Source organism: Dicentrarchus labrax, unplaced genomic scaffold (assembly GCF_905237075.1).
Source record: "Dicentrarchus labrax unplaced genomic scaffold, dlabrax2021, whole genome shotgun sequence".
Taxonomy (NCBI): domain Eukaryota; kingdom Metazoa; phylum Chordata; class Actinopteri; family Moronidae; genus Dicentrarchus; species Dicentrarchus labrax.
In genome coordinates this window covers 16468717-16482493 of record NW_026136718.1, presented here as the reverse complement: position 1 = coordinate 16482493, position 13777 = coordinate 16468717, and the positions used below count along the sequence as shown (strand labels likewise).

Here is a 13777-nt window from a genome sequence, read left to right as displayed (position 1 = left end):
TTTATTGATTCAAATGTTTTAAGTCCAGGAGAGAATGCAGTTTTCTCAAATGGTGAATATCACACTTAGGAACATGCTGTATCACCACAAATTAAACATGAAATATATTTGCAGTTCTACCAGCAATGTCTGATAGATTTTATGGCACGGGCATCACATCTCAACTTTGTACTGTGTGTGGTAAGGCTAAACATGTTGCTTTAAACTTCTTGACATGCTCGCTCTCTCTTCCCAGAGCTGAAAGAGAGCCTGATGAATCAATAAGAGCGATGAAAAAGGAGGGAAAACGTCTGAGTGGCAGAGATGTCTGAATAAGAGCCAGCGGTCAGAATTGATTACAATGGAAAAGCTGCAGAGAAAGGAAAGCCTTCATTTTCAGGGCATAGTCATGTTTTGTCAAAAAATTCAAAAACAGATTGTAATGAGTGTGTGTGTCTCTCTCTCTCTGTGTGTGTCTCTCTCTGTGTGTGTGTGTGTGTGTGTGTGTCTCTCTCTCTGTGTGTGTGTGTGTGTCTCTCTCTCTCTCTCTCTTGTGTGTGTGTGTGTGTGTGTGTGTGTGTGAGAAAGTATGAAAAAAAGAGCGGTGCATGTGATTATCGGACAGGGGCCGGACGGGGGCCAGGCAGACAGACACAGCGAAAGGGACATTTACCTTGAACTCCAATCGTCCCGTCTCTGGGGCGGGGTCAGGTATTGTAGCTGGGCCTGACAGGGTCAGGAGGGGACAAGAGGGGGAGACAGGGGGAGGCGGGTGGGGAGCAAGGACAGAGGCTGCCCTTGGGGTCGTGGGGTGCTACCCCCGTGGGGGGCCACAGAATGTGGGGGCAGTGGGGGGGAGGGAGGATAGGTATCGGCAGATTTTCATGGGGTGCAGATGCTCAATATGCAGATGTCTAATCGAATTGTGCAACGATGAATTGGTTCTCCCTCCTGATTTGCATCAGGACAATCCCTGGCAGTGGCTCAGGGGTCAGCGGAGTTCCCCCGGACAAAATGAGCAGCCGGCTACAGACGCCCATGAGAACGTGTGAACTTGAAGTAGACTTTATTCAATGACAAGGATATTGATTGATTCAAATTTCTGTCTGTCTGTCTGTCTGGGAGTGTATCTGACATCTGTCATTCCAGTGAAGATGTCGATGAAGTATGAAATGGAATTAAAACAATTATTGTTATTTTTGGAGACTGGCCTGCACTTTACTTTAGAGGTATACTATGTGAATGAACAGGTTCATGTTTTTAGCACTCATATGATGCTACCTTACTGTCATCACTGACACACCATTAGGCAAAGTAATTCACTACAATTTCTTGTAGTAATAAACTGCTTCATAGCTCAGACCTTATCAAAAGCCCAATAGAGCTAGCATACTGACTGAAAAGTTACACGTTGTGTGTTTCACATGAGTCATTGAAAACACTACAGGGAGAAGATTAGGAAATCAGCTTAAACCAATGTTCATGTTTTGTCTTTAGATAAAGAGGTAGGTCTCATTTTTTTGTAGTCAGTTTAACTTTCAAGAATAAATATGTTAAATAATGCCCTATTACATATTTCATTGAAAATTAAATCCACAGTGGGTTGATCAAGAAGTGGAACAGTCACCTACAGTACTTAAGCCACAGATAAAATGGCTCATAACTTAGTGTACTAAAACTTAAATCAACCCACCAGGTACATGAAAAGGTTTGCTGTTTCATTTAGGATTTAGATTCAGTTTGAGAAGGTATAGAGTATCTCCAGTTTTGCAGCAGTGTACATTTATCCAACGTAAATTCTTAACTTTTCACTTGATTCAGTTCCTCAAGCAGCCACGGGGACAGAGGCTCCAGAAGTAACAGGACCTTCAAGTTGACAGAGGTTACAAAAACCAGCCAGCTCAAATTAAGAGGCTGGAAACCTTGGTCACTTCTCTAAAAAAGAGAGCCCCCAATGATACAGCTTCTGCATGATTAAATGATTAACTTTAAACCATAAAGAAGATACTGCTGACAAGTTTGATTTTAAATTTTGACACACAGATGTAATTTAGTTTTAAAAATGGCAGACTTTATTTCTTATATTATTAAGAATTGGGATATGGGTTATACACCGTAAAACTTCTAATAATAGCCGTGGCGTTTATTTGCTTCAGTCACTGAACTCCCCCTGCCTTTATTTGGGACAAGGCGTCTATTTGGGACAGGCGTTTAATTCCTTTAGCACAAAGCTCTTGCTCAGCACAGATGGAAATACTCTCGAATTGTACTGCTTCTCCTGAGTTTTGTTCAGCAAATTTGTAAATTTCAGGTCGTACTTTTTTCTCTGTGCTGCTGCCACGATACTTGAACCTGAACATCGTTTTACAACAGGAGATTTACAGCAACCAGCATACAGACAGTGAGCAATGGACTTCAAATGACAATATCCACAACTCGGGTTAGTTTTGATGAAACCCTTTTTGATCACTGGACCCTTACGGACTAAAGGAATATAAATAATGGAAGAATGGACACAGACTGCTTGTATTTGAAGTTTTACGGTATCCACTACCATTGACATGGTACCATCTGGAATATGGAATAGTTCTGTAAACACTTTAACCTTAGTGGACTATAAGTCTACTTAATTATAATTCAGTTCTCTATGCTGTTGTTACAAATAATGCACATTAATCTTCCTAACGTATATCATGCATACCCATTATTACACCCATTACCCATTATTCTCAAAGCTTGAACACGTTCACATTCTGTATGTGTTTATAATGGTCCTGTATGTATGGAATAGATGCCAAGCTGCAATGCACATATTAGAAGAATGTAAAGGCAAAGTAGGCAAGACACCTTTTATAAGAAAACAGGTTTAAACTTTGCCTCTGACACTGAATATTTCTTCAGAAACATCCAACCTGCTGTTCTTCTTCAGGGTTAAAAGTGTTTGGAATGAAAATGTTCAGAAAATGCAGGGACATATCACACCAAATGACTTCATACCTGTACCATTAAAAATCTATCACCATCATGGCTGCCAACAGACATGGTAGGTTCAAAACTTTTTTTGATCTTTCTTGAAATGCAGACCTGTCCAGGTTTAGGAAAAGGAGAAAACATTTTATCAGACCCACACAACACAGAGAGAGAAACTCCACAAGAGCACCAGCCCCAGCTGATTGGTAGGTTCTCACCCAGAACCTTCTCTCTGTGAGGCAACAGTACTAACCACTGGACCACCATGCTGACCTCTTCTAGTTTTGTACAATTTTAATTATATTGTTGCAGAATGTTGCAGATGGTTTGGTTTGGTTTGGTTTGGTTCATCAGAGTGAAACAAACCAAAAAAACAAACCAAAAAAAAGTCCATGACATCAAAGTCATCACAAAAACAGAAATCACAGGGATCTGAATATGTGTCACTTTTTTGTGGTTGTAGTTTTAAGAGGAAGTTCTAGTGGTATAAAGACTGAAGCTGTCTTGAACGAGATCTTTGTGATAGATGCATCATTAACCTTCGATTAAAATTAAATAAAAGGTTTTTATGTTCCGAACCAGCTTGAAGTCTTGGTAAAAGGGCTCCTCTCTGACGTGGTGATACCTGATGTCACTTACAGAATACAATATTTTGCAGATTACCACTTCCCATAGTCATTTAGATCTGTTGAGCTATTGAAAACAACACAATTGACACAATTGCAAATTATTTTTTAATTCATTTTAATATTAAATTTACACCGATGTGAAGTAGCCTACTCAAATTCTGGTATCAAAATTATACAGTGTAATGTTTCATTTCACAACTGGACTTTTGGATTTGATCTTTTTTTGAGAATAGACCAATTTTGTTGTATTTGAATAATTATAAGTAAGGAAACCCTTTAAAATGCTGAAGGTGTGAAAATGCTCTGGCTCAGTGGTAACTTCTCTCACAACTGAGAAATGTCAGATCTATGTTGCCCTCAAGTGGTAACATGGGGAAAGACATGGTTAAGATTCTTCTTGATTCAGTTTTTTAGAGTGTTCAGAGATATTGTGTCAGAAGCTGTAAGGTCAGAAACACACTGTTAGTGCACTGATCCTGCACTGAACTACCACTGCCTGTAATGCAGAGAAAGGTCCCTGTCCTCTTCATCTTATGACGGCTGTATGGCAGTAGCTGTTGTTTTGACCTGCCTCTGCTTTCCTCTTTCCTTTCTGATAGTTAGAACTATTTATTAATTGTTTATTAATAAATTAGTGTCAATCTTTTTCTTTTAAGAAAAAATTGTATACTTAAGTAATGCTTAATTAATTCATGACTCATGGTGATTTGATGCATGAATTAATGCAGGATGTAGTTCAGTTTCATTTGCCATATTTAGGTTAACACGGGTCAACAGAACAATTAAATGTGCTGGACAAGAACAGACAGGTCTGTTCACCAGTAAGAGCACTAGTCGTAATAACAGCACTATAAAGATAAAATAAATTAAAGAAAAAAGAAGAAAGAAAGATTAAAAATGCACTGAGAAGAAAAGCAAGGCAATTCTAATGACATGGGACACATCATACGAAGTAAAATCCACACAGCAATAAGTAACACATACAGACGAATACGTCAAATAAGACACAAGAAAATGCAGAAGAGAAAAGAAGAGAAAGAAATACAAGATCATGTAGTTTGTTTCACAGAGATGTACAAAAGCAAAAACCACAATGTGCCTTAGACTACTGGTTTTAAAGTTGATTCTGTGTCTTAGCCAATGATATAACGTATAATGTTAGAAGTACAGGAAATACAGTACATGTTCGACTTTGCATGTTCATGTGTGGCATTCTGAATGAACTGTTTATGTCTATTTGTACAATCTAGCAAAGAGAGCATTACAGATGTCTGACCTGTTTAAGATTAATATATGAACCTTGAGATTTAAGTTCTGATATGATATGTTTGTTCTTGTGATGAAAAAGCTGCTCCCACGAGTTTTAAAGTAAAGATCAAAGTCCAGTATGACTCAAAGGGCCCAGACTTTGCTATTATATTTCAGAGACAGTGGCATTTCTTTCAGAGTCCAGCACAGTTCAGCAGCTTGTTTATTGAACTGAAGACAGGAGGAGAGGTTTAACATACAGCGGTTTACTTTCAGCATATAATTGACAGAGCAAGTGGGAGCATGTATAAATTAAAAAGCAAAGGTCAAAGGATTGAACCATGTCAAACTGCTCAGAACATTTTTGTCTGGACAGAGATAAAACTCCAAAAGAATGGAAACACAAAGTAGGAAGATTAGAACATCAATTCTGTCAAACACAGCAGGTCAAGCAAAACTGAAATAGAAGTTCATCTTTCAAATCACTATTGATCTTTAGCTCTGATGAGGGTTGTTTCAGTTCAAAAACCAGAGTGAAACAGAAGATGAAGCTTGTGGTGTCCATGAAACTAATTTAGAAAAAGCAGTTTTGCGTATTGTTGAAAAAATCACCTGGATTAACATCATAGGCCAATTTATTCTTCTTTCTCACTCTTTCTGGATCCCTGGATTAGGGTGTTCGTACAGCTTATAAAAAGATGCAGTAAATAAAACCAGTAATTAAAGCAATATATTCAAATCAAAATGATCATAAAGGTCAGTCATTGTTCCATACAAAACCATAAGCAGATAGCAATAAGCAATGAAACAAATGTCCCCAAAAACAAATAGACCACAGTCATTAGAGTTTTCAATAGGTGTATTGTCACAAAGCAAACAAAGCAATATGGGTGTGTGTGCTTTTGTGTGTGAGAGAGTGTTTCACGGCTCCAAGAGTTCAAGCCACTTGGGAAAAGTCTTCCCTACAATGCAACTGACAATCCAATTCAATTAAATTTTATTTGTATAGCCCCAATCATAACAGAAATTATCTCAGGATACTTGCCAAACAGAGCAGGCCTAGCCCTTACTCCTTACAACACAGTTATATACACACTTATTAACAGAGTTCAGTCCAATCAACTATTAGAATTACACAAAACACATGACACCTTTAAATTCTCCTAATGATCCATTATCCGTTGGAATGTTGTGGGGGTATTCTTCAGTCCAAATGGCATGACTTTAAATTGGAACAGACCCAGAGGGCATATGAAGGCTGTGATTTCTTGCACCTCCTTCAGCAACTCAATCCAGGAACTCAAGACAAAATGGCATCTGTACTCACAGTTTATACCAAGACTGGCAGCTCCTGGAGACACACTGGCAAATTAACAATCCACTGGATAATTCCTAGACTCCAGAGTCAAGGCTTTTAGATGAGACAATACTGGTATCTCTCCTCCACTGACAGTCAACACTGGCAGCTCTTACACACACTAATACATTTTGTGGGAAACATGAATGAACTCTGAATAAGTGGACAGTAATGTAATTCTGATATCAACAACTTGAACAAATGACAGATTATCCCATTTAACAAAAAAAAAAGGGCTAAAAAACGTCCAGGTACAGCATTAGTTGTAGTTCTGATCACAATATTTAAATAAACATGGTTTGTATATGGAAGTATTAGTTATCCTATTTGTTACTATGGGAAAAGGCATAATTATGATACTACACAGTAAGTGACTGGCCAAAATGAAGTGGAGGGGCAGTCCCTATCTTGGAAAAACCATAGACTATTAATTTGATCCAGTCAGCACCACCTTTGTCAAAGAAAACTTTATAAAACTTTAATGAGAGTGCGTTGCAATCATGTCTCTGGATTCAGTTTCTCAGAGAGCTCAGATCCGTTGTCAGGAGCTGTAAGGTCAGAAACAAAGTAAAGTCCACTCATTCTGCACTGAACTTTTATCGACAGCAAATACAGAAAACAGTCTTCAAAAGATTAATCTGCACAATAATGTGAAACACTATAGCTACAGCATCAAGTGTGTGTCAGATCAGTCGAAATAGAATAAAAGTTAGTTTTACTTACAAGTTGGAGGGCATTTGGCTGAAATCAAAACAAAAGACAAGTATTTCAGTTCCAGTTGTAAACTCCAGAATATCTTCATCACCTTAGCCCCAGTGAATATGATCTCTCTTCTACTCACTCAAAGTGAAAAATAAATCAATTCCCTTCTGTTTAGTCCCTATTTTATTTCTCTCCCACATCATCATGGTATAGTCATTATAATGACTCACAGGCTCTGAGCCTGACTCTGAACTCAGACACTAAATAATAAAATAACTGAAAACGTAAGTTAAGCAGATAATCTGTTTTTCTATCTCACCTTTCTTCCTTTTGTAAATGATGACTCCACAGGCAGAGATTAGGATTAGAGCAAGAACAGCCACTGCAGCAGTGATGGGGATGGTCCTGCCACTGGGCTTCTCTGTTGAATAAAAAAACCAACAAAAACTAGAATTACCACCTTGTAGTTGTATACCACCACTAACCAGTCAAGTTGCAGTTTACTTGGCTCCACTTATTAAGACATGAGCTCCCCTGAAACCATGATTTATGAAATCTATAAAATATTGACAATATACTATTTTTGTCATGTATTTCTAGTTTTCTGTGTCTTCATCATCATGGCTCATGGGTAAAATTAGGCTACTATTGATGAACAATTCAGGGTGATTCATCAGTGATCATTAATTCATTTTAATAAAGATACTGGCATGCATGTGATTCTTGGTTGTATTCCAACACCAGGCAGCGCAATATCATAAATGTCCCTTACTTTAACGGAAAAGGTTAGTCATGTTAGGTTTGATGTTGCTGCAAAGAAGCTACACATTCTAAAACGTGGATGCTTCACACACATCGTGAACCCAGCAGCACAGAACATCTATAAAATCACCACAGATTCAAGGCAGGCACCCAAGATTAGTGTCACCAGTTCAGTAACTGACCAAATCATCCTTTCTGTTCGTGAGTTTTGGCGATGAATAATGGCCACCACAGTTTTTCACGCAGAATGTTATGATGTCGAAGTGAAGTTGACCTTTGATATGTTGTCATTTCATAATTTACACTATTAAACATTTCAGTGAAATATTGTTATAATCAGCATGTGAATTCTGGAGTTATGTTTTGTAAGAACCGTCACGTGACCTTGACCTTTGAGCTTTGAACACAAAATTCTATTCAGTTCCTCCTTGAATCCAACTGGACATTTGTGCCACATTTGATCCATGCATCCATCCAATGAGTTATTGATACAGATATGTGGGTTTGTTGCTGTGAACTAAGACTGACTTGGAGTTGAGTTAATACAGTATAATCAATATAGGGGTGTGTGCAAATAGTAGACAGGCATTGATACTGTAAAGGAATAAATACATTCATAAATAACTAAAAATGTCACATATATACTTCAGCTTAGATGATCACAATCAAAGTTCTCTTTAATTTAGCAAAGTATATACAATGGAATAAAATAACGTTTTATAGGTTTCAACATCGGCTTTATTCCACCTGGCTCAGCTGTATTTGGAGACATGAGTGTTATCATCAGCCTCCAAGTTCATACCAACCATAAATCTCACCCAATCTTTTACTTACCCCTTCACTGCCAACCTCAAGCTCCTGACTGAGGTTTTCTGTTGTCTTTTTGAAAAATACATTTTCTTATTGGAGAGAATATATATGGTTTATAAATAAATGGTTATGTGTAACAAACCATCTGGTACTTCAGGTTAACAAACCACAGACATACAATCCCATTTTTCACCCACTTATCCCAGTCTTACCCCAGTTGGTTCTGATCTCTGCTTTGTCCAGTTTGATGACGATGTCGTTCTTCACACCAGAGAGCTGAAACACACAGTCGTACCTCCTCCAGTCTTCAGGTGTGACTGATGAAAGGTTCAGGTCAACACTCATCTGGAAGGATCCATCGTGGTTGGGGAGGATCTCTCCGTGGTCCACGTCCTCATGAAGCTCCTCTCCATCTTTCCTCCAGAACATCAAGGCACTGTCAGGGTAGAAACCTGTAGCGTGGCAGCTGACTGGAGAGGAGGGAGTCTTCTGGAGGAGAGACACTGAGGGAAGGTCTGGAGAGGAAAGGGAGAGACAGAGAGACAGAGAGAAAATGGGAGAGAAAGGGATATAGACAATAGAGGAAGAGGGAGCGAGAAAGTAAAAGGTGGAAGAAAAATAAATTCAACAGGGAATCAATAACAGAAGGTGTGAAAATTCTTCCAAGCATAATAATAAAATTGAATTTAGACTCAAAAATAACATTTTAAATAAGTAATAAGCCCTCTCTGAGGGCCAGGTTTCCTTGTAAACAAACAAAACTTGTGTACATTCAGTGTTTGAAAAAAAGTGTATGAAACATTTCCAAATATTTTTAAATATTAAAATCATGCATTGTTTACACCCATGTTTTAGCAATCTTCTCCTTCACTGCTTACTCAACAACCTATAATCTCTTCATTGTCTGTAAATACCCAACAACAATAATGAAGCACCAGTCAGAGAAGAATGATCAAGAATGAACATCAGGTTATATGATTATACCTATTCTCAGCAGAGAGCTCTTGCCAAGATCTAAATAGTTATTCAGCCACTCAGGACAAATCTGAGTGAGGAAGATTTCATTGTATTTTATTCTAGTTTTCTCAGCATCCCATCTCATTTTGGTGATGACAGCCTGAGGTTTCGGAGCAATCCATGTCAATGTCTTCAAGTCCAATGCTATGAAGTCTTCTCCATTATAACCATACTGATTAAAACCATTAACCTCGCCAGTCTCATCGTCCCACGCGCAACCAAACACCTCCTGTAAAATGTGGACATCTGAGAGAGAGAGACAGAAACAGAGACTGCAATGAACAATGTACAGAATACAGATGAAATCTCCAGTGGGAAGATAATAAAAATAGATAATCAATGCACTTTTTCTTTATATACTGTAAATGATGAAAGTTTTATTTTGCAATTAAAAGTTACAGTGGTAGCAACTGTTGTATGTACTGACAATAGACTATCACGGTAAACAAAGTGGCAAACAAAATGTCTTCCTGCATTATATGCATATTAAACAAAATAAACAAAGTCACACCTGTGTGGCACCTGCAGTCTGAGCTCTAAATACTAGATGCCTACAGTGTACACATGTGAGCACATGAGTACATATTTCTAATAGAAGCTATATTGGTTTTACAGACAAAGGGAAATTTAACATACATAAGCACTTTACCTCCACTTTGGTTGAAGCGCTGCTTCAAATTAGAAATCATGGCCTTGGAGAAGTTTGGCTGATAATCAGAACACTGTCCACTGTACCACTCAAAGAGTTGTGGATCGCCTTCAAATATTTTTTTCATCCAGTCCTGTTTTGGTTCCACTGTCTTTTTGTTGCTGTCACAGTTACCTGTTAGAATTTCATCAATCACTAGCGCTCCCACAAACTCTGGGAAGTGTGGGACTCCAGTAGATGCACTTACAAAATACTTCATGGAGTGTTTCACTGCAAGACAGAGAGGTTCATACATTAAGTATAAATATACACAGAAAATCATCACACTTAACATAAATATGATGTATTTAGTATGATTCAGTTGAAACACATCAGGCTTATCATTTTAGGTAAAAGTGAAACTAAACTACGAGTGTGTCAGAGCTGGGTGGAAGAGTTTACTGTAAAGATTTAAATGAGATCTTACCTGCTGATGAAATGTGACAGAAAAGAAGGAACAAAAATAACTTTTTCATCTTGTTTTGATAAAGATGTGTGGGTAAAGGACCGAGCTGTTTCCTGGTTGAAAGAACTGTGAATGTTGGTATTCTACTAACAGCTACTGTTCAACTTTATGCCACACTTTTGCTGCTATTTACATATCCTACTATGCGCCCTGCTGGCCTGCCTCCAGCCTGCACTCACTTTTGTTCAGGACAGATCAATACTGACTGTTTATCAAGGAGCAGGACATTAGTTTAATTATCTGGGTCTGATGTGGAACCAAAAATAACTTACTTCACTAGACCTAATGTGTACACACAACATTTAGAATTTCATACAATTTAAAGAGGAAATTATAAAATCTTTAATGTGAACCTCTGTGGAAACAAATAGCAATAGACTATATTCATACAAGAGCAGGAAATACAACATGAATATTTAGAATATTTAGCAAATTAGAAAATAAAAACACATTTCTTGATCGGAGTGTGTATGGTGATCTTAATAATAATAATAATACATTTGATTTATAAGCGCTTTTCTAAATACTCAAAGACACTTTACATAAAAACATAAAAGCAGCAAAACAACATCAAATAGTAAAACATTAAAAACACATCAGACTAAGCTAAACATTAAAAGCAATTTTTAAAAAGGTGTGTTTTTGTCAGTGATTTGAATGTTGGAAGGTCGGTACAGTCACAGTGGTGTTTGGGGAGAGAGTTCCAGAGGGAGGGGGCAGCTACAGAGAACGCTCTGTCCCCCCAGGTTCGGTGCTCGGTCCGGGGTGGAGGAGTCAGAAGGTTTGCTTCAGATGAACGGAGGCTGCGTGATGGATTGTGGCGATGGAGCAGGTCAGTGAGGTAGGAAGGAGCCTGGTTATGGAGGGCTTTGTGTGTAAGGAGGAGGATTTTGAACTGAATGCGTTGTGGAACTGGGAGTCAGTGGAGGTTCTGGAGGACGGGAGTGATGTGATCACAGATGCGGGTGTGGGTGAGCATACGTGCAGAAGAGGAACAGCATCATTATCCTGAAGAACTGAAGATCTGACAAGAGTCATCTGGCATGTTCACCTGTGAGTGACTCCTAGGTTAACAACGGTGACCAAAACAAGTTTAACTGAACTTCCATAAATATTGTTATGTTTTTTTTTAATTATTAGAGCATATTTTATTATGTTCAGCAGAAACTTGATACATTTTCTGGTTCTGTGTATATTGTATAATTTGAATCTGTTACTTGTTCCTGCTTACTTCCACTAAAGCTTTTTTCCTGTGCTTGTCAAGGGGCAACAGTCATCTGTTAAAAACTCTCCAAGTCTTTAAAGAGTTTCTGTTTACTTTATCCTTTCCAGGAGAGAAAAGAAAAAAAGAGGTTTGTTGTTGATAAAGGTAATAAAATAAAAACACAATATTCTTTATTGAACATGGAATTTATTTTTCGGGGTGTGGGGGGCTTTTATATTGCCTTAATTTTTCATAGAGCAGCTGAAGAGTGACAGGAAAGTGGGGAGAGAGAGGGAATGACATGCAGTGAAGGACCAAAGGCTGGAATCAAACCTGGGCCACTGCAGCAAGGACTCAACCTTAGTACATGGGGTGCACACTCAACCAGATGAGCCAACATTTCTCAGTCAGGGAATTTTTAAAACCAGCATTGTTATCATAAACCCATTCTTTACAGTAGTTGTTGCCCTCTAGTGGAAAGTTACTGAAACACACCCTTAGAGGTGGGGTCAGTTATTCTGGAGACAGATGCATTGGGCTGCCAAAACGTTGGTATTTGATGACCTGTGAATGAGACCTTATCCCTTGAAATTAACATGCATTAACTAACACAGGCGTGTATTTAAAGAGTGGAAAAAATGTTTTGTTCCTCACTATTATTTTTCCTTTTTCTTTACACACAACACGACACTAGAGGCCGTGAATTATTTAGGGAATTTAAAAATGTCAATGACTGACAAACCTAAGCTGAATAAACACATTAAAACATAGAGTATCATAGGATAGAGAGTATTCTACCCTCTTCTCTTCTGTTGTAGTGGAGCCGAATGTGCAACTGATCCACAGAAACCAAAATAAATGAATTGAAAAAACAAATGAGACCAAACTGTAATAAACCTGGGGACTCAAACAAGGTTTTACTGACCATTCAACTTTGCATATAAGCTCATTTTGAACAGAAAACAGCAGATTTTGTTTTGTTGTCAAAGAAAATATTTATTGTAGAAACAATTTTTTTATGTCCAGCTTTGAAGTTGTTAGGCACCTTTTATTGGTTTGCTGTTTTCTGCCTACTTCCAGTGTTCATGGTGAGCTAAGCTAGCCTGTCCGGACATTGTTCAGCCTTCTCGTCCAACTCCCCTGTGACAATACTGAATGATAATATTCATATCAATGCAACTATATTAACAGATGAGTGTGGACTTACAAAATGGGCCAAACCTTTGAACTTTGGGGACTTCATTGAAAAGCACAAAAAGAAAGAGCAATGCATTTAATTCAATACACACTAAAATGTGGCAAAAGTTGGGTGAACATTCCTTTGGAAGCCCAGTATTAATGTTAAATTATTTTTCACTGTCATTAGACCCTGCAGTGGGTATCAGGCTGTGCCGTCACTAATATACTGACCCCTCTGAGAGGCGGCCCCATTCTCTAACTGACCTAACTTAACTTCACCTTTAAATCCTTCACTCACCCAAGCAGCAGGCCTACAATGTCTGTTCAGGCTAAACTTAAACCCAAATGGCAACTAAATGTGAATCACTCAGTAGTCCAACCACCATCACTGTCTATCTGGTTCCACAAGTGTTACCCTAGTTAGCAACCCCTGTGGTATGAGACATTTTTCAGTAATCATGACCAACATTTGAAAGACCATGGTTTCATTAATCTATCACAAAAGGTGATTTTGAGAACTGCAGTCTGAAACTCACTGATTGTGTTTGTCAGGTCTCTGGGTTGTTTTCAGAGAGCTCAAAGTCTTCTCATCCTGCACTGAACCTTTATCTCTCTATAAAAGCAAGAAATCTCTGTGAATGTTCTCCGGTGGAAAGTAAACTGATGTCTCGGTCGCGGTGATTTTTGATCACAAACACTCCATGAGTTTTTCGCCGTTGACAGACGCTGTTTTTCGGGCAGAAATGTGATGAAGAGTCGGTGGGAC

At 38.3% G+C, this 13777-nt stretch overlaps 1 protein-coding gene across 2 annotated transcripts; it reads right to left on the bottom strand.

The window, feature by feature from the left end:
- Positions 1-5031: 5031 nt before the first annotated feature.
- Positions 5032-10680, bottom strand: LOC127350480 (major histocompatibility complex class I-related gene protein). 2 transcript variants are annotated; one of them, XM_051377182.1, is made up of 7 exons: positions 10590-10680; positions 10124-10393; positions 9442-9720; positions 8670-8972; positions 7205-7306; positions 6907-6924; positions 5032-6731 (listed from the first exon to the last, which is right to left on the bottom strand). In XM_051377182.1, exons 1-7 carry the CDS (start codon positions 10636-10638, stop codon positions 6682-6684), a joined length of 1071 nt encoding a protein of 356 aa, XP_051233142.1. In that variant the 5' UTR covers positions 10639-10680; the 3' UTR covers positions 5032-6681. The 2 variants fall into 2 exon arrangements, with proteins under 2 accessions (XP_051233142.1, XP_051233141.1); XM_051377181.1 differs by lacking the exon at positions 10590-10680 and having other exon boundaries at positions 10124-10457.
- Positions 10681-13777: the final 3097 nt, after the last annotated feature.

What these genes read in the sequence shown, in the direction of transcription:
- LOC127350480 (XM_051377181.1), bottom strand. Translation starts at nt 10,457, where the DNA reads ATGTTAAGTGTGATGATTTTCTGTGTATATTTATACTTAATGTATGAA. An exon ending in GCGCTTCAACCAAAGTGGAG is followed by an intron (nt 9,721 to 10,123) that starts GTAAAGTGCTTA and finishes TCTCTCTCTCAG; the next exon opens with ATGTCCACATTTTACAGGAG. An exon ending in GAGCTCTCTGCTGAGAATAG is followed by an intron (nt 8,973 to 9,441) that starts GTATAATCATAT and finishes TTTCCTCTCCAG; the next exon opens with ACCTTCCCTCAGTGTCTCTC.